This window comes from Sturnira hondurensis, unplaced genomic scaffold (assembly GCF_014824575.4).
Source record: "Sturnira hondurensis isolate 20B ecotype Veracruz unplaced genomic scaffold, ASM1482457v3 Scaffold0003090, whole genome shotgun sequence".
Lineage (NCBI taxonomy): Eukaryota > Metazoa > Chordata > Mammalia > Chiroptera > Phyllostomidae > Sturnira > Sturnira hondurensis.
Genome location: NW_028075721.1, coordinates 8,244,987 through 8,269,812, shown reverse-complemented (window position 1 = coordinate 8,269,812; position 24,826 = coordinate 8,244,987). Strand labels below are relative to the sequence as shown.

The 24,826-nt window shown below is 53.4% G+C and overlaps 3 protein-coding genes across 16 annotated transcripts in view; 2 read left to right on the top strand and 1 right to left on the bottom strand.

Moving 5' to 3' along the window:
- NDRG4 (NDRG family member 4) overlaps positions 1–12,099 on the top strand; it is a 30,987-nt gene extending 18,888 nt beyond the window's left edge. For 2 of the 5 annotated variants that reach the window (XM_037041610.1, XM_037041605.1), the window contains exons 4-17: positions 3,117–3,222; positions 3,418–3,538; positions 3,622–3,684; positions 3,861–3,921; positions 5,181–5,267; positions 5,342–5,398; positions 5,769–5,872; positions 6,655–6,711; positions 6,800–6,851; positions 7,605–7,652; positions 7,814–7,849; positions 7,962–8,013; positions 9,228–9,266; positions 10,086–12,099. In XM_037041610.1, the coding sequence (XP_036897505.1) occupies positions 3,117–3,222; positions 3,418–3,538; positions 3,622–3,684; positions 3,861–3,921; positions 5,181–5,267; positions 5,342–5,398; positions 5,769–5,872; positions 6,655–6,711; positions 6,800–6,851; positions 7,605–7,652; positions 7,814–7,849; positions 7,962–8,013; positions 9,228–9,266; positions 10,086–10,240 (1,038 nt within the window). In that variant the 3' untranslated portion in view covers positions 10,241–12,099. Of the gene's footprint in view, positions 1–533; positions 681–3,116; positions 3,223–3,417; positions 3,539–3,621; positions 3,685–3,860; positions 3,922–5,180; positions 5,268–5,341; positions 5,399–5,768; positions 5,873–6,654; positions 6,712–6,799; positions 6,852–7,604; positions 7,653–7,813; positions 7,850–7,961; positions 8,014–9,227; positions 9,267–10,085 lie in introns of those variants that run through there. The other 3 variants (XM_037041607.1, XM_037041608.1, XM_037041606.1) reach the window with 3 other exon arrangements.
- A 2,076-nt stretch (positions 12,100–14,175) lies between these two features.
- Positions 14,176–19,707, top strand: SETD6 (SET domain containing 6, protein lysine methyltransferase). 4 transcript variants are annotated; one of them, XR_005065819.1, is made up of 10 exons: positions 14,176–14,273; positions 14,488–14,595; positions 14,680–14,824; positions 14,901–15,042; positions 15,150–15,344; positions 15,472–15,592; positions 16,122–16,302; positions 16,456–16,598; positions 17,290–17,764; positions 19,070–19,707. XR_005065819.1 is itself a non-coding variant. In XM_037041604.1 (9 exons), exons 1-9 carry the CDS (start codon positions 14,247–14,249, stop codon positions 17,593–17,595), a joined length of 1,368 nt encoding a protein of 455 aa, XP_036897499.1. In that variant the 5' UTR covers positions 14,176–14,246; the 3' UTR covers positions 17,596–19,707. The 4 variants fall into 4 exon arrangements, 1 of the variants encoding a protein (XP_036897499.1); XR_005065817.1 differs by having other exon boundaries at positions 17,874–19,707; XR_005065818.1 differs by having other exon boundaries at positions 17,290–18,145.
- CNOT1 (CCR4-NOT transcription complex subunit 1) overlaps positions 19,040–24,826 on the bottom strand; it is an 83,401-nt gene continuing 77,614 nt past the window's right edge. For all 7 annotated transcript variants that reach the window (XM_037041598.1, XM_037041597.1, XM_037041601.1 and 4 more), the window contains exons 44-49: positions 24,576–24,749; positions 23,619–23,768; positions 22,643–22,823; positions 21,055–21,187; positions 19,713–19,847; positions 19,040–19,546 (exon numbers count right to left, since the gene is read on the bottom strand). In XM_037041598.1, the coding sequence (XP_036897493.1) occupies positions 19,468–19,546; positions 19,713–19,847; positions 21,055–21,187; positions 22,643–22,823; positions 23,619–23,768; positions 24,576–24,749 (852 nt within the window). In that variant the 3' untranslated portion in view covers positions 19,040–19,467. The remainder of the gene's footprint in view (positions 19,547–19,712; positions 19,848–21,054; positions 21,188–22,642; positions 22,824–23,618; positions 23,769–24,575; positions 24,750–24,826) is intronic.

Below are 24,826 nucleotides of genomic sequence, written 5' to 3'. Positions count from 1 at the left end.
ACAGCAGGGTCCCCTCATACCTCCTCAAGGCTGTGATCTCGCCTTCCTGATGTGGTGACTGGGCTTGGGGCGGTCTTAGGCCCCTGCCTCCCCCCCAGGCTATGTGCCAGGTGCTGTGCAGTCCAGGGCAAGCCCCTGCGGCCACCCTGCCCCATATTGGTGTGGGTGTTGTGAGAGGCTCCTGTGTACCAGACACAGGGCCCACCTGTGCACGTGGCCCAGGGTCCCACCTCCCCGGACTCGGTGTGCAGCTAGCTGCAGCCGTCGGCCTGTGCTGGTTTAACGGGGGCGGCAGGATGCAGGGGCTGGGGGCAGCCAAGGATTCTGCGTGGCTGGTGGATGGGGAGGGGGTGAGGGGGTGGGGAACAGGAGCGGGGCCTGGGTGAGCGAGGGCCTCAGAAGCCAATTGGAGCCAGGGTTGTCTCCTGACAGCCAATCTGGAAGGCGGGGCTCGCAGCAAGCGAGTGGCTGCTCAGAAACCCCGCAGGGAGGAGGGACCGGCCTAGGGCGGGCAGGCCCTCACATATAAATGGTCACGGGAGCGGCGCCCCGTCGCAGAGCCGCTGATTTCCCACTGGAGCTGCCGCGTCTTCTAGACTCTGGTGACTCAGGCCTTTGTTTGCCCTTCCTTGTGGAGGCGTCACGCCGCCCTCGGCAAGATGCCCGAGTGCTGGGATGGGGTGAGTGAGGGCTGCGGCGGGGCCTGGAGGCGGTAGGGGAGGTAGGGGCATCCCTCTGCCTCTGTCTGCGTTGCTCTCTGGCTTCGGTCGCTTCACTGTGCAAGACCAACAGATTCTAGACTCCTGGTGACCCTGGCCCGCGGCAGCGATTAGGGGTGAGCTGCCCGTGAGGGCCTGCGGGGAAGGCTGAAGTCTGCAGCACAGGGGCTGGGCTCTGACTTAGCTGTAAGTCTGTGCGGACCGTGCTCAAGCGTGGGTACATCCCACGGACGTGTGCCCTTCGCTTGGCTGCCTCACGCCTGTGACCACCGCTGCCCTGGCCAAGGCTGTGCTCCCTGCGCGCGTCTGGGCGTCCGTGTGCGCAGGTGTCCGCGCTTCTGACCCCGCGGGTTGTGCGTGTTGGCGTGGCTGCACCGGAGAGCAAGTAGGGCAGCGTCCTCCTTTCTTAGGAGGTGCGTGCGGCCCCTCCGTGGTCCCCGGGGCACGGCGGGTAGGTCGGGGTGCGGGTGCTCACCAGGCCTTCAGGCAGGAGTCCCTGCAGGGGAGGGGACGCGGTGGGGTCTGATTCCTTATGCTGTAGGTGCGGACGACGGGCCCCAGGTGGGCTCCAGCGCGCCTCTTCCCGCCCCGGCAGCGGTGCCCAGGGCCGCGGCTCTTCCTAGCAAGGGAGAGGCAGGGGCGCACCTAGCCCTCCATCCCCAAGCCGGACTTGCCTTGCCGAGTCCGCAGACTATGGGTCTCCTGCACCCAAGGCAACGACGTCAGCGCCTCCCTGCCTCCCTCGGTTCCCTGAATGATTGATGGGGGGGGGGGGAGGTGACGGATGGAATCGCAGTAGCCCTTCCACCCCACCCTGCTCTGAAACCCAGCTTCAGGGGCCGCCACCCTCAAGGTCAAGGGCGAGGGGGGACTGGCTGCCGCAGTGCCTCCCGTGGGGCTCCTACCTGGGGGCGGGGGGGGGGATGGTGACATCACCAGGAGCCAATGGGAGCACTCGGTCGGGGGGTTGGGGGCTCGGAGCCTACCGCTGCCGGCCTTGAGGCGCCCCCTTGTGCAGTCCCCCGAGAGAGACGGAGACATCCGGCCTCTCATCCTGCTGAGCTGAGTCTGAGCTCCTGGGAGGGCGGGGGCTTCAGCCAAGGTTACCGGGCCCGCGGAGGGGTGCCCGGGCCGATACCCATCCCTGGGGAGCTGAGCCTCAGTAGGGCAGGCACCGCCACTGAGTCCTGCTGCCCAGGGGATAGTGATGGGGCGATCACCCCAGGGCTGGGAGAGGACAGACGCCCCCTATTTACACCCAGGGACTGCCTGGGTGTGAAAGGCTACCGTACTGCGCCCCATTTGTGCCTGGAAGGGCAAAAGGTGGCCCCTGCGGCTGAGGAACTGCCCTTCCTGCCGCAGCAAACGCACTGCAGCCCTTGTTAAAGGGGCACCCTCCTGCCCCGGGCCCCACCCTCGGGAGCCATGGGGACACCGCTGTGGAGAGGCTGCCTGCTGGGAAGCCTCCTGGGTGGACCACAAAAAAGGCCACCTTCAGTGCGGTCCCCCGAGGTCTGCCCCTGGCAAGGCCTGCCCGGTGGGCCGTGCCCTCTCGGCTGTGACCTTGGGCAAAAGTTCCCCCTTTCCCAGCCTGAGCTGCTCCTCTGCGGGTTGGGTCGCTGTGGGAGTGAATGAGAAGACGCAGGAAAAGTGCGCAGCCCCTGGTCGGGGGACAGGAACCCTCCCTTGTTTCCCTGACCCTTAGGGGGGCAGGCCTGGGCCCCCCCAGGGGATGACAGGGTGTGTCCCACAGGACCCCACAGCAGGAGTGTGGCTCCCCGGGTGTGGTCTTTGGCTGTGGGGCTGGCACCACCTTGTCACTCCCCAATGGAGACACAGGCCCTGACAGTGGTCCGCTGAGCCCAGACCCACAAAGCTAGTCCCCAAGAAGCTGTCTCCTACCTCCTGAGTCTGTCCCCTTCCCGTGGGGGAAGGAACTTTGGTTCCAGGGCAGGTGCGGGCAGGGGAGGCTGGGCCCGGGGGAGGTGGGGGCGTGGGGCTGGTCACGGGGGCTGAAGCTAACCAGCGCCAGCAGCAGCAGCCCCAGAAGGGTTCCGAGTGGAGGAGCAGCAGCCCAGGGCAGGACGCAGGCCAGGCGGCCCTGAGATGGGGACACTGGCCTCACGGGACCCTGGGGGGCTGCAGCAGCTCATTCCACTGGATAGTTTGCAAAAGGGACCAGAACTTTCCAACCTGTGTCCATTCACACTGTCCCTGTGCCGAATGCCCCTGGGCAGGGGTGCCCTACCTGTTACCTCCCCTCTGCCAACCACTTTGAGCGATGAGGATGGGATGTCCCACCCCTATGGGGCCTGGTGGCTGCTCACCAGCCTTTTTCCCCAGAAGAGGCAAGAGTGAGGGCCGCCCAGAGCATCCAGCACGGTCCCTCCCCTCTAGGAACACGACATCGAGACGCCATACGGCCTCCTGCACGTGGTGATCCGGGGCTCCCCCAAGGGCAACCGCCCGGCCATCCTCACCTACCATGACGTGGGCCTCAACCGTAAGTGTGCCCCCACCTCGAATCTGCCAGAGCAGGGCGGCCTCCCCTCCCCAACCCAGGGCCCCGTCGGCCCAACCACTCTCGGCTGTGTCCTTGGTTTCCCCACTGGACCCCGAGGCTGATGCCTCTGCCTCGCCCTCCCTCCTGGAGCCAGGGCCGCCCCGCCCCTGCTCAGCAACAGGTGTGTCCTTACAGACAAGCTGTGCTTCAACACCTTCTTCAACTCTGAGGACATGCAGGAGATCACCAAGCACTTCGTGGTGTGCCACGTGGACGCCCCCGGCCAGCAGGTGGGGGCGTCCCAGTTTCCTCAGGGGTAGGTGCCCTGGAGCCCCCTCCAACCTTCCCCAGCTCTGCACCCCAGGCCGCTCCTGGGCCTGACCCCCTGCCCTTTTGCAGGTACCAGTACCCCTCCATGGAGCAACTGGCCGCCATGCTGCCCAGCGTGGTGCAGCACTTTGGGTGAGTCCCCCGACCCGCCTGCCCTTGACCCCGGGCTGAGAGCTGAGGGCCCCCCCTACCACCACAGAGCCCCCAGGCTCTGGCTGAGGTCTGAGGGCCATGGCGGGGCCTGCTCGGATGATATGTGTGGGAAAGGGCAGCCCTGGCCCTAGAATGACAGCCCTGCTCTCCTCCAGGTTCAAGTACGTGATTGGCATTGGGGTGGGAGCCGGAGCCTACGTGCTGGCCAAGTTCGCAGTGAGTTTCCCCGACACGATGCACTGCCTGCTGAAGGCTGGCCCTCCAACTCATCAGCCACGGGAACCTTCCTGTTCTTTCTTCCTTCTCCCTCTCTTCTCACTTCCTCTTCACTTAGAAAGGCCTTTTCCCCCTTTATTTGTCTCTAAGGAAGGGAACTTCTTTTGAAAAAGGTTACTTTTCCATACATTTCCTCAAAAGATGATGAACTATAACTGGATTAACTATTACCTAAGGCCACAATTTCTGTTAGCAACACGCTTTACAACAAATTGCTCTAGCCAGGAAATAAGGATCATCCTAATCACTCGTTCACTAATTAGGGTAGTATTTAAACAAGTCCTGTTTAAACCAAAAACCACAGTTAGCTTCAGTTTGTCGGTTTCACAAAAGCCCCATTTCCAAAAACAACCTGTCGGGGAGGAGCCACACGCTTTTTGTTCCTAAAAACAAAAACTTAATTTGCAGGATTCCAATTATTTCTTTCTTCAAAAGAAATGACCAGAGACTTTCAACTCTAGTTTCCATTTCAATGCTTAGCCATTTTGGCAGCTGCAGACCGTTTCCTGGTCCCTCAACCTTGACGTGATGTGAGCATCGTATATATCCTGCCCCTGCACACAGGCAAATGGCTGAACAGAAAATGCAGATTCCTCTTACCATGTCTCCCCAAACCGGCTTCAGCTCCCACATAATCCACATCACTAGGGCTTCCTTGTCTATAAAAAGCAAAGAAACAAAAAAAATTTTCAAGATTTTATTTATTTATTTTTAGAGGTAGGGAAGGGAGGGAGAAAGGGAGAGAAACATCATCGTGTGGTTGCCTCTCACACGCCCCCTGCTGGGCACCTGGCTTGCATCCCAGGCATGTGCCCTGACTGGGAATTGAACCTGCAACCCTTTGGTTCGGAGGCCAGCGCTCAATCCACTGAGCTACACCAGCCAGGGCCAAAATGTTCTATTGAAGATGTTTAATGCTTATTTTACAAAAGCAGCATCTCCAAAGACATATTAAGAGGGGTGAAAAACAGCAATACAGGCACAGATTCAAAAGAAATCAGAATTTTGGAAGGTTCCGGTTGGGCAGAATGAGCGGGGGCAGCTGGAAGCGGAGCCCACCCAGTTTCCCGGCTGTGGCCAGTTGGGCCCATGCGTGAGAATGGGCCAGAATTTTACAGCCCATGTAGTGGTGGGAAGTTTGGGGCTCCCTGCAACCTGTCCCACCACCGCCCCCCAAGCCCTGTCTTCTGTCACCACAGCTTATCTTCCCGGACCTGGTGGAGGGACTGGTGCTGATGAACATCGACCCCAACGGCAAAGGCTGGATCGACTGGGCTGCCACCAAGGTGAGTGGGGTCCCCCTGGGGGGCGGGGGGCAGGGAGAGGTGCTCTCACACTGACCGCCTCGCTTGGTCTGCAGCTCTCCGGCCTGACCAGCACGTTACCTGACACGGTGCTCTCTCACCTCTTCAGCCAGGTGAGGGCGTGGGACCACATTCATAGGTGCCAGGGCTGGCCGGGCTGGTGGTCCTGGGGAACCTCAGCAGCTGCGGAAGGTCCTGCCTCTGCCCCCTCCCAGGGACACCGGGGGGCTTCTGCTGCCTTGCAGCGGGGCAGGAGGGCAGGGGGTCATGTGGCACCTGACCTGTAGCACTCTGTCCTCCGCTGGGACTGTGGTGCTGAAACACCTGAAGGGCAGGCGGGGAGCCTCTCCTCCCCTCAGAGGGTCCTGCCTCCCACGTTTGGCGGGGCTCCGCCCACCTCTCTGTGGGAGTGGTCAAACGCTGTTCTGGCCGTGACACCTGCCCGCCCCCTCTGAGCCTGTGTCCCCTCCCTCCTGGGCCCAGGAGGAGCTGGTGAACAACTCGGAGCTGGTGCAGAGCTACCGGCAGCAGATCGGGAACGTGGTGAACCAGGCCAACCTGCAGCTGTTCTGGAACATGTACAACAGGTGCGGGGGCAGGGCGGGGCTCCGAGGCACGCAGGGCTCCTTCTCATGGGGACCCTTCGCCACAACCGCCCCTGAGAGGGGCAGGCAGACACGCCACACTGTCCCCAGGTTGTAGATGAGAGGACAGCTAAGCCTCTGAGAGGAGGCCCTTCTTGCCCAGGGTCATACCCGATGAAGGAGCAGGGCTCCAGACTCTGGTCCCGGGGCTTGTCCATTCCTTCTCCAGGGGGTGTTCCTGGCGGGAGCAGTGGGGGTGCGGGCACATCCCCGAGCTCTACAGTCCTGAACCTGACATGTGTCCACGGGAGGAGGTTGGATAGAGCCGATGGTTTTCAAGCTCTGGTCCTTAGTGCCCCTTTCGGGGGTTGCCCTGCAGGAAAGTGGCCAGGCCCCCTACTGGCCTGCCTCCCCTTCTCTTGCTCCTACAAATACTCCCTAAGCGCCAGCTGTGTGCAGGGCGCTGGAGGGTCAGTGCAGAAGGAGCGGCCCGGAGTCCCACAGCCCAGCTGGTGCCCGTCCACACAGCACTGGGTTGGGGCGGGGAGAGGCAAATCCGAGGGCCCACAGGTACGAGTTTGGGGGTCTAAGGTGAAGTCATGAGGGGAGCCCGAAGGCCCCTGTTGGTGCACAGCAGGTTCTCATCTCCGTTTTGCCAGCCAGGGCCTCCAGGGATGTTGGGCCTAATTGCCATAGTAGGGGAGGGAACAGGGGAAGGGGACAGGGGCGGGCTTGGGACACACCCCACCCAGTCCTGGAACGGCCGCCCCTGCCTCTCCCCGCAGCCGCCGAGACCTGGACATCAACCGGCCTGGAACAGTGCCTAATGCCAAGACTCTGCGGTGAGTGTGCCCTCGCCCTGTGGCCTCGCCCTGCCTCCCTCCACCACCGATGCCCAGGCCGGACAGCCCTCCCCCTCTGTTCCCACAGCTGCCCCGTGATGCTGGTGGTCGGGGACAATGCACCTGCGGAGGATGGGGTGGTGAGTGAGGCGCTGCGCTCTGGCTGGGGGTGGGGACAGGAGTGGGGGTCATGGGCCCCTTGACCCAGCTCCTCATCGCACAGCCCCAGCACCGCGACCAGTGACCAGTGTCACTGCCTGCCACAACCCTGATCCTGCGGGTTAGGGAGGCCTGGGGACCCCCTCCCACCACCCGACATCAGGCCCAGAGACTAAGATCTGTCTTTTCTCTAAAACCTGACCCATTCGTTATGAAACAGGTGGTTCCTGAGCACAACAGCGGTCCCCTTTGACCACTGTGTTTGGGAATCATGTGTCCCCTTGCCTGGGAACTCTGGGAGCAGACAGCCTGGGGGTTCATGGCTCCTCAGCACAGAGAATCGGGCTCCAGGAGTGCCCCGCTCAGCCCTCTGTGCACAGGGAGCTGGCCCTGTCTTCCCGGGCTGGCTGCTTCAACCCAGGCACAGGCCCTGAGGCTGGCTCCTGCGGTCCCAGGTGCTTTCCGAGCCAGTCCTGCCAAAGTGGGCCCTGCTCCCTGTGGGGACGCTGCCAACCCCCCCCACCCCCAGCAATTGTGAGTAGAGTTCAAGGTCCTCTGGCCCCTGGGAAGGTGGTGTGGGGAGGTGCAGCCTCAGCCAGGGCCTAGGAGCTGGCCTGGGTCTGCCCCACACTCCCTGTTGGCACCAACAGAGCCCCCAGCTCTGGGGACACAACTTGTATCAGCAGTTGGGGCAGGGCCTCCTCCGTCTGCTGAAACCGGCTGCTTGTCCTCAGGTGGAGTGCAACTCCAAACTGGACCCAACCACCACGACCTTCCTGAAGGTGAGACCCTCCTCCCCAGCCCTGGGCCAGCTCCCCAGAGGGGCCTGCTTGGGGTCCGGGGCGGGGTGTCGTATGTCTGGTCAGCGGGCCTGTCCAGGTGTGAGGGCCTGGCAAGGGGCGGGGCGGCCCCTGCCCTGCTCACCCCGCTCTCTCTCCTGCAGATGGCAGATTCCGGGGGGCTCCCCCAGGTCACACAGGTGAGAGACTCTTGGCCCTCTCTCCCTCACCTGCCTGGGGCTGGGGGAAGCCTCCCTCCCCCACAGTCTTTGACAGCCAGTCAAAGCCCGTGTCTGTCCCTCCTTCCCGCAGCCGGGGAAGCTGACTGAAGCCTTCAAGTACTTCTTGCAAGGCATGGGCTACAGTAAGTATGCCGCCGCCCCAGCGCCTGGTGCCAGGCAGCACGGGGGGGCAGGGCGGGGGGCACCAGCCGGGGGCTGCTGAGCAGCCTGTGGGAGGACGGGCCCTGTGGGCTGGGGACCTGGACGCCGGGCCGCTCTCACCACATGCTCCCCCTGTGGCCAGGGACGCACAGAGGCCTGCCACCCACACTGTAAGTCGGTGGGCCCAGGCTGGGCCCAGCTCTCCCAGTCCTTGGGGAGCCCCTGGGACACTGACACAGCTGGGCGTATTCGGATGTGGGGCTCCCCTCCCAGCCCCTGGGGAACCAGGGCTCAGGCTGGGGCAGCCTGCCTGAAGGTGTCATATATGCCACCCACCCTCTGCTGGGCCTCCAGCACCTGAGAGGGGCTTTTGTCACAGGTGCATCGGAAAAGTGGACCTCGGAGTCTGGGGACCAGTGAGGCACGTGGGGCTATCTGGGTGCTAGGAGAGCTGAAGGTGCCTGGACTTGGGGGCGGCGTTCTGAGATCCTGGGGGTGTAAGGGCTCCGGGCAGTCCTGGCCCCTCCTGTCTCCAGACTTCCCCTGTGCTGAGATACAAGCTATGCTTGTATACACACACACACACGCACACATGCACCTCCCCTCCCGCACCCCTCTCCCTGGCTTTTTGTTCCCCGGAGGCAGCCTCTGGAGCTTGGGCCTAGGAGCAAGGACAGGTCTGTGGGGGAAGACAGGCAGGCACACCCTGGAATAGCTCTCCCTCTGGCCCCGAGGGGCCTGCCGCCTCTCTGTGCAGAAGTAAGGCGAGGAGGCCAAGGCTGGCTGTGTGGATGAGCAACAGAAGTTCTGCCCAGCAGCCCAGGAGCTGGGAGGAATTTGGGAGGTCGTGCAAGCCTCCCCACTCTGTACCTGGGAGGCCCAGCAGAACGGTGAGGGTATTGGGCAAGGACATGGACGTCAGCACCTCAGTGCCGCTGCCTGGCTGGAAAGATGGTTGGGGGGAGCGAGAAGCGCCCCTAGCCTGCTGCTGGGCTCCCAGGGCAAGGTTGAGATCAGTCTGTGCTGTGTGGTGCCTTCTGTGGCTGCTGTTTGGTGGGTGGGCAGGAGCCTGGCCCTGCCTCCAGCCCCTGGTGCCTGTCCTTGGGTCTTATCTCTGGTCCATCTCAACACCCCTGCCTCACTGTGTTCTGTCTCCTCCACCCCCACCTCTCCCTGGCTCTGTCTTCTCTCTTAGTTGCATACTTGAAGGACCGAAGGCTGAGTGGAGGAGCAGGTAGCCCTGCAGCCCCGACCCCAATGCATGGACCCCGCCTCCAGGCCTGCCCTGCTCCTTCCTCTGTGCTGTGCCGAGTCAGGCCACACCTCGCTATGGTTTGGGACCTCTGTCCTGCTTACCTCCAGAACCCAAAGAGTCCTGCTCGTCTGTAGCTCCTGGCCTGTGTGGGCTATGTCCCTTTTTAGGGCTGTCGACTGGCTGGGCTTTAGGGGCTGTCTTGCTTCTCGGTTGCCCTGGGCTGTGTGGCTTCCAGAGCAATGTCAGGTGGAACCAGACTCAGAGGCCTGAGCCCTGCTTGGCCGGGGAAGGGGCACCCTGTGGTGCCTGAGCACGACAGGTGGTCGGTTGAGTTCAGAAGGGCTTGAGTTTTGCTTGTGAAACTCTGGGTGAGGACAGAAATGGGGTTTGGGGCTGTATGAGGCCGCCGCACTTGTCCTGAGAAGTCACCCCACTCCCCCAGCCCCACTGTCCTCTCGAGACCAGCATTGCTGACATCGTGACCTGTCTTTACACCAGCTCTGGGAGACCCCGTCCACTCCCACCCACCCTGCCCTAGCCGTAGCTCTGGCCAGCTGTGGTGAGAGGGTCCTGCTGGTGCCCGCGGACCCTGGGCCCTGGCCCTTTGGCTCCCTCACTGTCGCTGAGTTGCATGCCTTGGCTTGACAGAGCAGATGCCACAGCCCTGGCCTGGGACGGGCCCCTTGTGCCGTGGGAAGAACGAGTCTCGCTGGCCGCTTTGCTTGTGTGAGTCCTCCCGCTTGCTGGTGCCCGGCCCTGCCTGCTGGCCCTCACACCGGGTCCCTCTTCTGTCCACAGTGCCCTCAGCCAGCATGACCCGTCTCGCCCGCTCTCGGACGGCGTCCCTCACCAGTGCCAGCTCGGTGGATGGCAGCCGCCCGCAGGCCTGCACCCACTCGGAGAGCAGTGAGGGGCTCGGCCAGGTCAACCACACTATGGAGGTGTCCTGCTGAAGCCCCCGGTCCCCCAAAGACACCCACGTGCCCCCCACCCTCATTGAAATCCCACTGCCGTCCCTGCACCAGCTCCTTTTCTCTTTTGTTTATTTCCGTGAGGGTGAAAGGGAAGAAATGGGGGTGAAGGCGAGGAAATGGGGGCTACGTCTCTTAGATGCTACTGTAGAGCAGTCTCCAGAGGGCCCCCCACCCCTGCCTCACGCACTTTGTCGACTTGGCCAACCTGGACTCCTCTCTTCCAACTCCCCACCCCCGGGGCAGGAAGGGGATCTGCCAAGGAAAGACCGAGTCCTTCCCTGGCCAGGATCCAGGGTACTATCCTGGATTAAAGAAAGAGCGTGGGGTGACCCCCTCGGGCAGGCAGGTGTGGAGGTGGGGTGGGGTTCTGAGGGATTGGGTGCAGGAGTGGGGGTGCAGCTGGCACACTGGCCTGGGAGCAGCCCTGGGGCTCTGCAGGGCCCTGCACCTGCCTAGCCCCTCCAAGCACATCTGTTTCTGTCTCGTAGCACAGGTGACAATCGTCTGAACAGTAGCCACAAGGGGGCGCTCCTACCAGGCCCTTGTTTTGCTGGTGCTGTTGGGGCCAGGCAGGCAGGCAGGGGCTGAAGGAGGTTTCTCTGTCCAAGGGAAACAAAACGAGGACCCTGAAGACCAGAACCCCACAGACTGTGTCTTCTAGGTGGCACACTCTGCCACCTCCTGGCCCTGTCCCATTTCTGAGCCAAGGCCCTGAAGCCGGAAAGTCATCCAATCTTCCATCTCCATACGAACCTGACTTGGGGGCTGAGGTTAAGGCTGGGATGGCCAGTGAGGAGGATTGGGTGTCCCCCTGAGAACTTCATGCAGTCTGCCCGTGGGAGCCAGCATGTGGCCGAAAGTCCCAGCAGATCCCTTTTTGCCCCCGGGTTCCACGGAGGACAGTAGGGCCAAGCCCACCAGAAACATGGGGTCCCTGAGGCAGAGTTTCAGTAGAGATGTGCCAGGCTTCCCCCCCCCCCCCGCCCCCGCATCCCTAGGGAAGGGGAGGGAGTTTGTTTAGAGCAGGCCCAGGGTAGCGAGACTGCATGCCTGTCACCAGTCACCATCTCAGCCAGTCGGAGTGGCGTGGGCTGGGGCTCGCTGGACCCCAGGGTAGGAGGTGAGGTTTCCTGGGGTGAACAAGGGCCAGGTGGGGGAGGAAGTCTCCCACATGCCCCAGCCCCCTCCTGCCCCCTGCCCCCCAGGACAGTGCCACGTTACCCATCCACTACCTTACCAGGCAGACTCTCCCAGCCCAGAAACCAGAAGCCATTGGTCTCAGAGCCTCAATCAATGGCCATAAGCCCCCAAACAACTCAAAAGAGAGAGGAGGAAGCTATGAAAATGGGGGGCTGGGGTGTGTATGGGGGGCTGTAGCTGGGAGGACCCCCGCATCTGCATTCCCTCTGCACATACCCCGCTTTTACAATGTTAAGCCAGAGCCTGGTGGGGTGTTAGTCCATCCCCAGTTCTGTTCACTCGAGTGCTCCCTTTGAATATCGAACGTGACTGCTTGTGAAGCTGGTAGACTTAATCCCTCTCACTGTAGATAACGCTGCAAGTTGGGTTTTGTTTTGTTTTGTTTTGCTGTGTTCTTTCAGATGATATATCTATAAATATCTATACATTATATATATATATATGTATATTGGGTTCCTCCTGTGTGTGGTTTTTCCATTGGAAGTTGTCTCTTCTTTGGTCAAAGTGAACTTTTAATGGAGTTTATTATTTTTCCTCTCTGTACAGTGAAGAGCCTAATTTTGTGTATTCTAGTGGCCGATGTCATGAGACTCAGAAATGACAAACCGTAAGACAAATAAAAAACCCTTGCCAATGTAGAAGGCGTTCACTGTCCTGAAAAATGAATAAAGACACTGAGAAGAATGGGAGTCAGTGATGCCATTGCCCCCTGGGAGGCTTTCCAAGAGAGTGTCTGGGCTGTTGAGGCTGGCGCCCCTTGGGTGTGGGTGCAGAGTGAGGGCAGGCGTTTCCATCCACCGCCTTGTTCCCACTTCTGGTCCCACACACGGTCCTGCCAATCCTTACATTCATCCTACAGGATAGATATTCACCGTCTCAGTTTCACAGCCCAGGAGACTGAGACTCTCAAGGTGGCCCAGTGGGGACCAGTGGGGACCAAAGAAAGCCCAGTGGGGACCTGGCCTTAGCATTGTTTGACTTTGAAATACAAGACTGTAACCTGTATATTCACTGCTTCATTTTTTTTCTTTTTAATCCTCACCTGAGGTTATGTTCATTGATTTGAGAGACAGAGAAAAACTGATTGGTTGCCTCCACAGGCACAGCCAGCTGGGGACCTCATCTGCAATCTAGCTATGTGCCCCGACCGGGGATCTAACCTGGGGACCCTTCCGGCGTGTGGGAGGATTCTCCAACCAACCTAGCCACCTAACCAGGGCACTCACTGCCTCATNTTTTTTTCTTTTTAATCCTCACCTGAGGTTATGTTCATTGATTTGAGAGACAGAGAAAAACTGATTGGTTGCCTCCACAGGCACAGCCAGCTGGGGACCTCATCTGCAATCTAGCTATGTGCCCCGACCCGGGATCTAACCTGGGGACCCTTCCGGCGTGTGGGAGGATTCTCCAACCAACCTAGCCACCTAACCAGGGCACTCACTGCCTCATTTCCTTAAATTTAACAGTAGCTACTGCTTTCCCCAGTAGCTACTGTTTAACCACTTCTGATTTACTCAGCCATTTACCCAGTTGAGTTCCTGCTGTGTCAGCTAATAAAGCACGTAAGTAAAACCCACGATGTGCAGTCAGTGAAAACCGGTACACGGGCCAGTGTTCCAGAGGGTTACAAAACGCCAGCATACGGAACTCTAAAACAGACGTGTGGGCTTGACTGCCCGCACCAAGACTCCCAACGCCAGAATTTGGCAAAAAGGAATCATTGATTTAAAAGTTACACAGATTTATCCCTGGCTGGTGTAGCTCAGTGGACTGAGCGCGGGCCTGCGAACCACACGATCGCGGTTCGATTCCCAGTCAGGACACATGCCTGGGTTGCAGGCCAGTTCCCAGAGCAGGGGACCCACAGGAGGCGACCATACATTGCTATTTCTCTCCTTCTCTCCTTCCCTTCCCCTCTAAGGATAAATAAATACAATCTTATAAAAATAGATAAAAGTTACACAGATTTACCGTATTTTGCCATGTATAATGCACACCCACGTTGTTTCCCCAAACATTAAGGAGAAAAAATCTTTTTAATTCATTTATTTTTAGAGACTTGTTTTTTTGTATTATAAAGGAATCTTGCATTTATTGTTGAACATTATGGTACAAGAAATTGTATGTAAATTACAAAACACAAGAACAGATGCAAGGTACAAGAAATTTTATATACTGGTTACAAATGAGTACTACCCATGTATAATGCACACCCTTATTTTCCCCTCAAAAATTTGGGCAAAAGTGCACATTATACACCGCAAAATATGGTAGAATAGTGGCGAGATTCTGCCATTAAGTTCCAATCCTTTTCAAATACACACACACACCGCCTCCTCCGTTTTGTCAAATCAGGCCAGTTTTCAGAATATGCCAGTCACATCTCAGCATCCCCCTGGTCTCAGTTCAGAGATAATTTTTTTAATAGAAGAAGGTGGGCGAGCGCCCATCTGAGAGTGCTCTCAACCGCAGTCTCACTACCCCAGGTTCTCAGCTGTCGCGGCCAAAGGGAAGAGTTGCGTCTGGCTCAGAACCAGGCTCGAGGTCACATGGGGACATACCTTCAGGTATCCGACCGCACGCTTTCTAAACCCAAGTGGGGACACCCAGACTCGCAGAGGGAATGGGACCAGGTACAGATCCTTACTCGTCTTCTGCCTGCGTTTTGACACGAGCCCCACGTGGTCTGCGTGGCAGGTGGAGCTATAAGCCCCGCCCTGGGGTGGGGCCAGGGACGCCGGAAGCGTCGTGCGGCGCTTTGCGCCGGGCCGCACGCCCTCCAACCATGGCGGTTCAGGCGAAGCGTCGGCGGGTGAGTCGCGCGCGCCCGGCGGAAGCCCACCGCCCTTCCCAGCGCCTCGCGCTGCTCCGCCCGGAGTCCGTGTCGCGCGGGGGTCTCCTTCACTTCCTCGTTCCCGCAGGACCCTCGCGACTCTCGGTCCCATCCCCCACCCGGAGCCCGTCTCTCCCCCTGTCCCAGCATGCGCTCCAGGGTGGGGCGTCGCCAGTGAGCTCCCTTGTCTTAGGTGACCGGGCCTGTGGACAGCGGCGACAAGAACCTGGACCCGGATCCGGACCCGGTGGCCGGCTTCCTGAGCTGGTGCCGGCGCGTGGGGCTGGACCTGAGTCCTAAAGTGAGTGAGAGTTGGGGCTGGAGACGGGACCGGCGTGGGCCAGCTCTGATCCTCTGCTCCTCAACCCCCTCGGCCTCTACTTAGGTGGCGGTGAGCCGGCAGGGCACTGTGGCCGGCTACGGCATGGTGGCCCGGGAGAGCGTACAGCCTGGGGAGCTGCTGTTCTCGGTGCCGCGAGCCGCGCTCCTGTCGCAGTACACCTGCTCGATCAGCGGCCTGCTGGAGCGAGGTGGGCTTGCCGGCGGGGGTGAGCACCCAGGCGGGCTCGCGGGCCGCGCCGGGGCTCTAACTGCTGTCTCCCCCAGAGCGAGGCGCACTCGAGAGCCAGTCGGGCTGGGTGCCACTGCTGCTGGCGCTGCTCCACGAGCTGCAGGCCCCGGCCTCACCCTGGAGCCCCTACTTCGCACTCTGGCCGGAGCTGAGCCGCTTGGAGCACCCAATGTTCTGGTGAGAGCCGTAGCGGGGGCTGGAACCGCCCGGGCCCGGGGACACGGCTGCCTCCCGAGCAGTGGTCCCGGGAGAGTGTAAAGGGAACCTTGGCGGGGTCCCCGCAGGCCCGAGGAAGAGCGCCGGCGGTTGCTGCAAGGCACAGGGGTACCGGAGGCGGTGGAGAAGGATTTGGCCAACATCCGCAGCGAGTACTACTCCGTTGTTCTGCCCTTCATGGAAGCCCACCCTGACCTGTTCAGCCCCAGGGTTCGCTCCCTGGAGCTCTACCACCAGCTCGTGGCACTCGTGATGGCCTACAGGTCAGTGAGCAGAGCTTCCGAAACCCCTTTTCCTTAGAGCTCTACTGAGGGACAAGAGGGTAAGAACAGGGAACGCCACCCCCAGCCTCTCACCCTACACTGGGCTGTAGCCAGGCTCTTTCGGTAGCTTTCAGGAACCACTGGAGGAAGAAGAGGATGAAAAGGAGCCAAATCCCCCTTTGATGGTGCCTGCTGCAGACATCCTAAACCACTTAGCCAATCACAATGCCAATCTAGAATACTCCTCGGTGAGTGGACAGACCCCTCCCAGTTCTTGTTCTGTGCATTGGTGACTGGGAGTGCCTGTCACTTATGCTCCTGCCTGGTAAATTGGGCTAAATGGGCTCCAATTTCCTTGTCCTAAAAAGGTGAAGCTAGCACCTCTTGTATGTATTCATTTGGATATTCCAGTGAAGTCAGCTCCTCATATAGGCACTCAATTACATATTCCAGTGAAGTAGTTTGAGCATAACACATCTCCTAGCCCTCAAGAGTTGTGATTAACCCCCTGATGAACTTGACTACCATCGCTGACTCGGTGCTGGAGGTCGGCTGCTCTGCACAGACCCAGGGCTCCGCTGTGGAGTGCCAGTCTGCGGTTCCAGCACCAGGGCTGGTTATGTCGGTTTTGTTCCTGTGTGGACAGTTACTGTTGGGCATGGGCACAGCATCAGTCCCATCACTGAACTGAACCTACTGGAAGGTCTTCCTGGGAGGGGAGGGGCCACACCACTGGTCTGGAAAGGGTCTGGTCCCAGCTTCTCCCTTCCACTCCAGAATTGTCTTCGGATGGTGGCTACTCAGCCCATTCCTAAAGGCCATGAAATTTTCAACACTTACGGGAAAATGGCTAATTGGCAGCTGATTCATATGTACGGTTTTGTTGAACCATACCCTGACAACACAGATGACACAGCTGACATTCAGATGGTGACAGTTCGTGAGGCAGCTTTACAGGGTGAGTGATTCAGTCAGTCTTGGACGTTTGAATGTGCATCTGTCCCGGCCCCAGGTGCTCTGCTGAACAGCAGTTGGTTTTTGGAGACTAGGTGGCAGACTCAGGCTCGCTCTTTGGCGCACAGACGTCACACTATTACCTCCCTGTCCGCAGGAACAAAAGGTGAAGCTGAAAGGCTCCTGCTGCAGGAGCGCTGGGACTACTTATGCAGACTGGAGATGGTGGGGGAGGAAGGAGCCTTTGTGATTGGGCGGGAAGAGGTGCTGACGGAAGAGGAACTGACCACCACGCTCAAGGTAAAGGGCTGAAAACAGCCACTTAATGCTGAAAGCAGGCCTGAGTATTTGGTTGGCCAAAGAGGCGGGTTTTCCCAGTTTGATGGCTCTAATAGTGCTTACTCGTGTTTAACTTCATTTGAAACAATTTTGTTAGATTGTATTGACAGCTGTTACATCAGCGTGCATTAAGAAAAATTGTGCAGCCATTTTAATATTGAAAATGGAACATAAGCAATATTTTCAGCATATTATGCTCTATCATTTCAAGGAGAAAATGCAAAAACAAGATCTGTGCATTGTGTGGAGAAGGTGCTGTGACTGACTGAACTGTCGAAAGTGGTTTGCAAAGTTTCTTTGTACTGTTGACATTTTGGCCAGGTGATTCATTGCAGTGGGACTGTCTGACACACTGGAAGATGTTTGGTAGCACCCCTGGCCTCTACCCACTAGAAGCCAGTATAACAAGAGATAGCTGACATAGTCAAAAACATCCGATTCCATAGTTACTGGTGAAAATGAAAATGTGCCTTCTGTGGAAAAAATGTAATGGACTTTTTAGCCAACCTGGTATTTAGAAGCTAAGGCCAGGTGAGGAGGGAGGGATGAAGAGGAAACCTGAATGCTGCCAAGACAGGTTGGCTTCCCCACACGAATTTCAGAAACGTACCAGTAGTGCACCCCAAGTTAAGGACCCTGTTGCTGTTTCTAGGTGCTGTGCATGCCTGCTGAGGAGTTCAGAGAGGTTCAAGACCAGGATGGATGGGGAGATGAGGAAAGGGAAAAGGACGGCCTGACAATCACAAATATCCCCAAGCTCAAAGAATCATGGAGGCAGCTTCTACGGGACAGTGTTCTGTTGACCCTGCAAACCTATGCCACAGACTTAAAAAGTGAGCAAGATTTGCTCAGTAATAAGGAGGTGTACACCAAACTCAGCTGGAGGGAACAACAGGCCTTACAGGTTCGTTACGGCCAGAAGATGATCTTACACCAGTTGCTGGAACTGACAAGCTAATAAGTAGGTTCCCTGTGCATGGAACTGGAACATCAATGGGAACTTGATTCTAAGGTGATATTCATTGATGCTCAAAAGGGAGGAAATTCTGGATCTTTGTTTGCTGTTTGCTTTTCTTATTAAATACCAGAAAGAAAAGGAACAAAGGTGTCTTAAGATGAACTCTGAGGTAAGGGGACACGTTTAAGGGTTGGGGATAGCAGACTTGGGAATGGCTGATTGTCACCAAAACCAATACCTGCTTTTTTAGTTATTAGCATTTGTTGTCTTGTTTTCAGTTTGCATCAAGATTAGCAGCAATGTGACTTGGATCATGAAAGGTCTTACTGTCATCTCGGGTTTGATAGCACAGACTTTGAAAGGCGATCTGGCGCTTTACCTTCTATAAAACAAACTTTGTTTCCTTCCTGTTAGAGGACAGAGTAAGTGATGCCACTGGCACTTAGAGCATGTTTCAACCCCTCAGCAGTCTGAAGTCTGCTCTAGGTGGCACCTCTCTCCTGCAGGGAAGGAAGCGCATGACACCAATGACATCAAAGCCTCACTTCATGTAAGATTTCCTGTTTAACCCTGGACACTTGTCTTCTCTGGCTATAAAACTTGACAGCCATTAAAGGTGCAAAGTATATTATAAGTGGGATAAGTTTTAAATATATACCTATTCCTTTCTTTTAAAAATAGAGGGCATTTTTTTTAACTGTTAGAGCAGGTTTCTATGGTTAATTCTCTACTGTTGAAAAGGAACAGAAAAAATACTATGTAAAAAAATCACTTGTTTATTTGAACATGCAGATGTCCAAAAGTAGTGGGAAAGATCTACCATTCAGCCAGAAGCTGGTGGTTCCCAAAGACCTTGGGCTTTGCAGGGTGGGCTGTCCACTTTCCTCCTTACCTCCAGCACTGGCTGTTGCTACTGAGAAAAGGCACAGTGGACTCAGGTGTGTGTCATGACTTTAATGTTGCATTGACTACAGTATGCATACACATACAAGAAGGAGGGGAGCTAAAGCCCAGGAACTAAAAAGGCTACAAAATACAACACGGACCAATACATTTACAAAACACTCAAAATCCTTACAAAAGGGACTGACAGTATTGGTCCTTTGGACTTTTGTTGGTATTCATTCAACTTAGCCTGGGATAAAGGGGGAGGGCAGTTGATACTATTGGTTCCCTTTCCTCAGTTTACAATGAACAGAGATGGGGGAGCTTTAGGCCTGCTCTGGTTTCCCTTGATAAAAAAGGGATGCTTTCCAGCAGTCAGCTTTAAGTTTGGAGAAGGGACAAAGTAAAACCCCGTGGGATTGTAACTGTGGGCTCTTTCCAGGTTCTCTGGTATACTAAATTCTACCACATCCACATTTCAACAACTTGGGAATTTTCAAGGTCCCCTGTCCACATTAAAAAAATAAGTTACATAATATTTAAACTGGCTTTTTGGGGGTTTTTTTGCACTACTTCTTTGGGACACCAGGAATGTCAGAAGACATGGAACTATGTCCCCAGACAAGTGCACGGCAGCAGCATCTTCAATTATAAGCTGGACAGGTACCAGTTTATGTACTTGCCTTGGACATATTTTGCACAAACCCAAGAAGTTCCAGACAAAGGTTTTCTCTGTCATATATTTACACAAGTTCAAAATGATATTCACAGCATTTTCTAAATTTTGGCCAAGAGTCAAAAAATGCATTTAAACTTTGGAACGTGCCCACAGAGACAGGAAACTGACCCAAACAGTAATTGGGGCAGGTACCCAAGAACCAAAGGGCTGGGAAAGTCAGAATAGCTGAACGGGTTCCTCAGCCAGTTTATGAACTCGGTGCTCTGGGACAGCCAGGCTGACAGTTCACAACAGAGATGCGGTTCCATCTAACTGGCACCCGTCCCTTCCATTACTTGCTGAGCCTGCTTCTGTCCCATGCAGCACTGTGCGACCGACTGGAACAACCTGAAAGAGAGAGTGCAAGTTCGTGAGAGAAGTTCAGGCCTGATAATATTTTGTGTCTCATTCACTTTAACAACTACCACCTTTTTAATAATCTACCCAGGCTGGAGCTATCAAATGATCCTCATTCTGTCCCATTAAGACAATTAAAAAATTACTTTTAACTTACTTTTCAATTTCTGGGGCACAGTGTACAAACTCATGGTTCCAGAACTTAAATGCTGGATTTTTAATCAGCTCAATGAAGGTAATAAGCAGACCCCAAGGATGTGGCCTATTTACAATCAACCGTTCCAAGAGAACCCTGTGGAAGGAGAGAATATGTTAATATACACAGAAACACAACAGATTCAGAACCACTTTTCCGATACTTATTTTTTGCCTAACTCTTCTCCTGATTATTAGACCACATGCAAAAGTTGTTAGCTTTACTAGAGACTAGTGGATCAACCTCTATACTGCATAGGTAAATGTAGGGAGAATCTGGAGTTAAGAAACCTAGCTTTGAGTCCTGCCTATTCCCCTGAGCCTAACAGACTAAATAAATTACAGTCAAGTAAGGACATGGTGCAAGAAAGTAATCGCTTAAAGAATGCACTAAGCCTTGGCTGGTGTGGCTCAGTGGATTGAGTGCTGCTGGCCTGTGAACCACAGTCTCCAGTTCAATTCTCACTCAGGGCACATGCCTGGTCCCCACTCCAGTAGGGGGTGCATGAGAGGCAACCACGATTGATGTTTCCCTCTTTCTCCCCACCCGCTTTCTATAAATAAATAAATAAATAAAAACATTGAATTTAAAGAAATACATTCTAATACCACTAGTACATGTATAAACTGGTACTTTTTTTGAATGGCAGTTTAGTACTGGCTTAAATATTCGTATCTTTTACCTAACCAACTATATTTCTCAAGAAAATAAAGCATAAGAACAAAGATTTAAGTTCAAGGAAGTTTACTACAGCTTTATAAATAATTACAAGACAGGACATTATCACTACTTAATTCCCAGTGTATAAATGTACCAGACTGTTACCTAATATCCACAAACTACTATTAAGTGAAGGGGCAAGTTTAAAAAGTCTGGCCCAGTTTGTCAAGTACATGCATCTATACTTCTCTCACTAGAATCTACCCATTTCTCAATCTCCAGTGCTGTATATTGTCCAAGCAATACATGAAAGATTCCTAACTATTGTCAGGAAAGCACAAGTATGATCCTATTATTTCTGCTGCTTAAAAACCTTTTAACCTAGTTCACATGCTTTAACATGGGCTTTAATAGGCCTGTGTGACTCAGGACTGTGGTTCAAAATTGCACTGCCACCAACACAAATTTAAAAATGTTGGTGTCTTGATGCAAACTACTTATTTCAGCAATGATTATTACCTGTAACTGCATGTCATTCATTGATCACAACCATATCCCATATTAAACACATGTAAGAGATACTCAGAGAATTCATAATAAAAGGGCTGAGGCACAATCCAGAAGCATCTGAAAAATCTCTTACCTTGTGATCTGTTCTTGGATAGCTTCAGTGTTGGCTTCTGCAAAAAGGTATAGCATGGTGCAGCTGAAGTAGTGAGTGTGGCTATTTGGGTACCGCAGCTGATTTGCTATTGCATTTAAGAAGAGATACCGACCTACAAATTAAAAAAAAAAATCCAGCTTAGTGAGGACTTACTCTATAAGGCCAAGAAAGAAGACAAATCATTCTGACTGATTAGGATTTACATTTCTACTACAGGTTTTAAAATTATCCTACAGTTCTTAGGTCCCCAAGAGTTTTTTATTTCTGTGCATTTTATTTCAGTATTTCTACATTAAAAAGTTCCCCCCCCCCCAAGAGACGCAGTTACGAGTGTCACTGGTTTAATTCGACAATCTCTTTATTGTCACTGAATAGAAGACAGCTGGATTGTCATTTCTGCCTTTGTCCAATTTGCTCCGTATTACATTTCATGTAGCCTCTGGAAAACTCCATACACTCATTATAATGTGAGTGCAAAACCAAGATACTATGAACATAGTTTTGACCTCACAGCCCTTCTAAAAAGGGTCTTGAACTCCACACCAAGGATTCTCAGACCACAATGTGAGAACCACTAGTTTAAACTATACTGGAATGAGTATTTATTAACTTGGCTCAGTTGTCGGCCTCTGCTCAGTATTACTCATGTTTAACGTGTCCCTAAGGACTACTCTCTTTTTGCTGGGCTCTGGACATGATACTCAATTTTATTAAATCTTGATTTTAAGCTGACTCAAATCTCTGCTACAAATAGGCCAACAGTATATACATACTCAAAACTAACTAGCTTCTCAAAAATCCAAAGCAAAGTTAAAAATAGGCAAGCATTCTTCTAAAGTGTATGTGTGCTAAGGTGAGGAGTGGACAGAGTTGGTGAGTACCTAGTGAATCTCTATTACATAAGAATATAGAACATGGGCCCTGGCTGGTGTAGCTCAGTGGACTGAGTGCAGGCCTGCGAACCAAAGGATCACAGTTTGATTCTCAGTTAGGGCACATGCCTGGGTTGCAGGCCAGCAGGGGATGCACGAGAGGCAACCAGACACTGATTATTTCTCTCCCTCTCTCCTTCCCTTCTAAAGATAAATAAATAGTTAAAAAAAAAAAAAGAATACAGAATATGAAGAGAAATGTAGTTCACAGGCAACCTAGAATAAAGTTATACTGTGAGCTTTTTGCAAAGCAAGTAGAGAAATTCCCATCCATTCAAGTTTATACACCTAATATTAACGTGCTGCCTGCCAAGTAAGCCCCAGTAAGTGAAAAGGGTAAAGGCAGGTTAACAAAACAATGTAACATAATGCTATTTTTAAAGAGAGGCTAATGAGAGGAACACATTTATTCTGCACACTAAAAAGTACTGCAGTGACATATACTGGAATATTAACTGATGTGGTAAGCACTCTGGATGGTTCTTTCCTTTATGCTCTTTTGCACTGAGCAGATACTATCCAACTAAAAATCGCCAGGCAGACCAATAAACATTGACAGAACATTCTTTCTCTCTTGTGGCTTAATGTATTTTTATGACTGGACTGTGCCATAAAGTACAGAGAACTTGACTTACCTTCAGTGTCCAAGTCCACAGCCAGGTTCTGGAATATGTCCATGTGAGCGGAGTGGGTGATGGTGCTCATTGAAGGTGTGCTGCCCTTGTTGTGGATGTGCGCAATGGCCTGAGTCCCGACATAGAGCACCAGTGCGTTAATGAGCTGCAGGTTGTAGCGATTGCCAGGCTCATTGGATACCTAAATGAACACAACAGAGTTCCCGACTTACTCTCACAAAGGGTTAATTCGGGCATTAGTGAGATACTAATCTCTAAACCCTTTTCTAGGCCTTCATAGAAAAGCTGAACTGCTCTCAACATTCTGTGTAATTTAAATTAATTACAAGTTTACTTACAATTTAGATAAATTGCCTTGAGTTTGTTAAGGTTACTTAACAAATACACACACAAGAAAGCAACAAATACCATTTCCCTTGGGAAACCAAAACCTTAACAGGTACTAGCGCAAAAGTAAAGGGCACTATCTCAATTATATAAAAGATTTGTAGAGGGAAAAAGCTGTGTTTCCTAGATGTGAAACTACTGGAGAGATAATACAATCTCAAGTCATTTTCTATACAGCAAGTTAAACCCACGTGGTTAGGAAAATCCCTGGAGTACTGGCAGGGAACAGTTACTGGCAGTCTATCTCTGACGGAAAATCAGTCCACTCCTTGGTCACCTCTTCGAAGGTCTTGCCTTTGTGTCACTGATGCTATATAATCTCATTCATCTCACCCAACCATTAGGAAAGACTGGAGTGCTGAACACTAATACAATATACAGATGGTGTACTACAAAGTTGTACACCTGAAACTTGTAATTTATTAACCAATGTCACCCTAATAAATTCAATAAAGTTTTTTTAAACAGTATGTATTAAAATCTTTTAATCAAGTTAAAAAGACTGACTCAAACAGGCCACACATAAGGACTAGGTATAGAAAGTGCTCTGTATCTAAGACATAGCTGAGAATTAGTCAAACCAATTAACCTGCAGGTTGCTGCGCAGATCAGATAGAAAAGTGACCGGTGACCGAGTTTTAAGATAGGAATCCAAATCCTTTTTGAACTGAGGTGGCATCACTCCAGTAAAATTGGTGAGAATCCGGGGTGCGATGTTTATTTCACTCAACATATCCACCTGCCACAGACAAATACAAGAACTGCAGCCAGAGCATTTGTAAGAGGTAACGATAAACTGTACCTGTGCCACAAAGTGGTAGAATCGTTTTTCTACAACTATACACATCATAAATATCTTCAAGTTCCCTGCAGGCCAACTCCCAGCAGGGGACGCACAAAAGGCAACCATACATTGATGTTTCTCTCCCTCTCTCCTTCCCCTCTAAAAGTAAGTAAATAACTAAGTAAGTAAGTAAATAAACAAATAAAGGGCATTATTTGCACTGGACCCTGTGGAATGAGCTACCCAAGCACTAGTCTTGGAAAAGACACCCCAGAAGAATAAACATTATCACACTTGTTAATTTTTTAAAACATTCATGTGAAAAAAATGGAGTAGAAAATACATAAAGATGACAGTGCCCATGCCAGGGTGGTGTGATTGATTTTAAGCGGTCCTTTCCCCCCCCTTACTTCAACAATTTAAACAAAACACCTGTGAAATGCTGACCTTACAAAAGGTCTGTCTGTTCTGGCCCTGGCTGGTGGCTCAGTTGGTTAGAGCATCGTCCCACTATGACATGGCTGTGGGTTCAATCCTCGATCAGGGCACATATAAGAATCAACCTATAAGTTCATAAGTAAATGGAACAATAAAACTGATGCTTCTCTCTGCAATCAATAAAAATAAAAAAATTTTTAAGGTCTGTTCTGCAATTCTGTGCCATGGGGCCACCCAAATGATTGGCCTGCCACCTATTTCCCAGAGAAAGAACTAAAATATTAAGACATAATTTTCTTTTCATTGAACTATTTCAAACTTTACCTTCAGATTAGGAGTGAATGGGTCTGGAAGCCTCATGTTTCTTGGGAAGGCACTCAGGATTAGATTTCTTAGCTGGATACAATTAGGTGGGATCACATCACAGAATCCATAATGGTAATCACAAAGGAATTCAGGGAAATCATGCAGAAGAACCAGCAGCACTCTTAAAGTGCCCTATATTTTTTTTAAAAAAAGAGAAAGTATTTGCTGATTTCACACTAAGAAAAAACCTCCAGGCCTAGGTGCCTTCA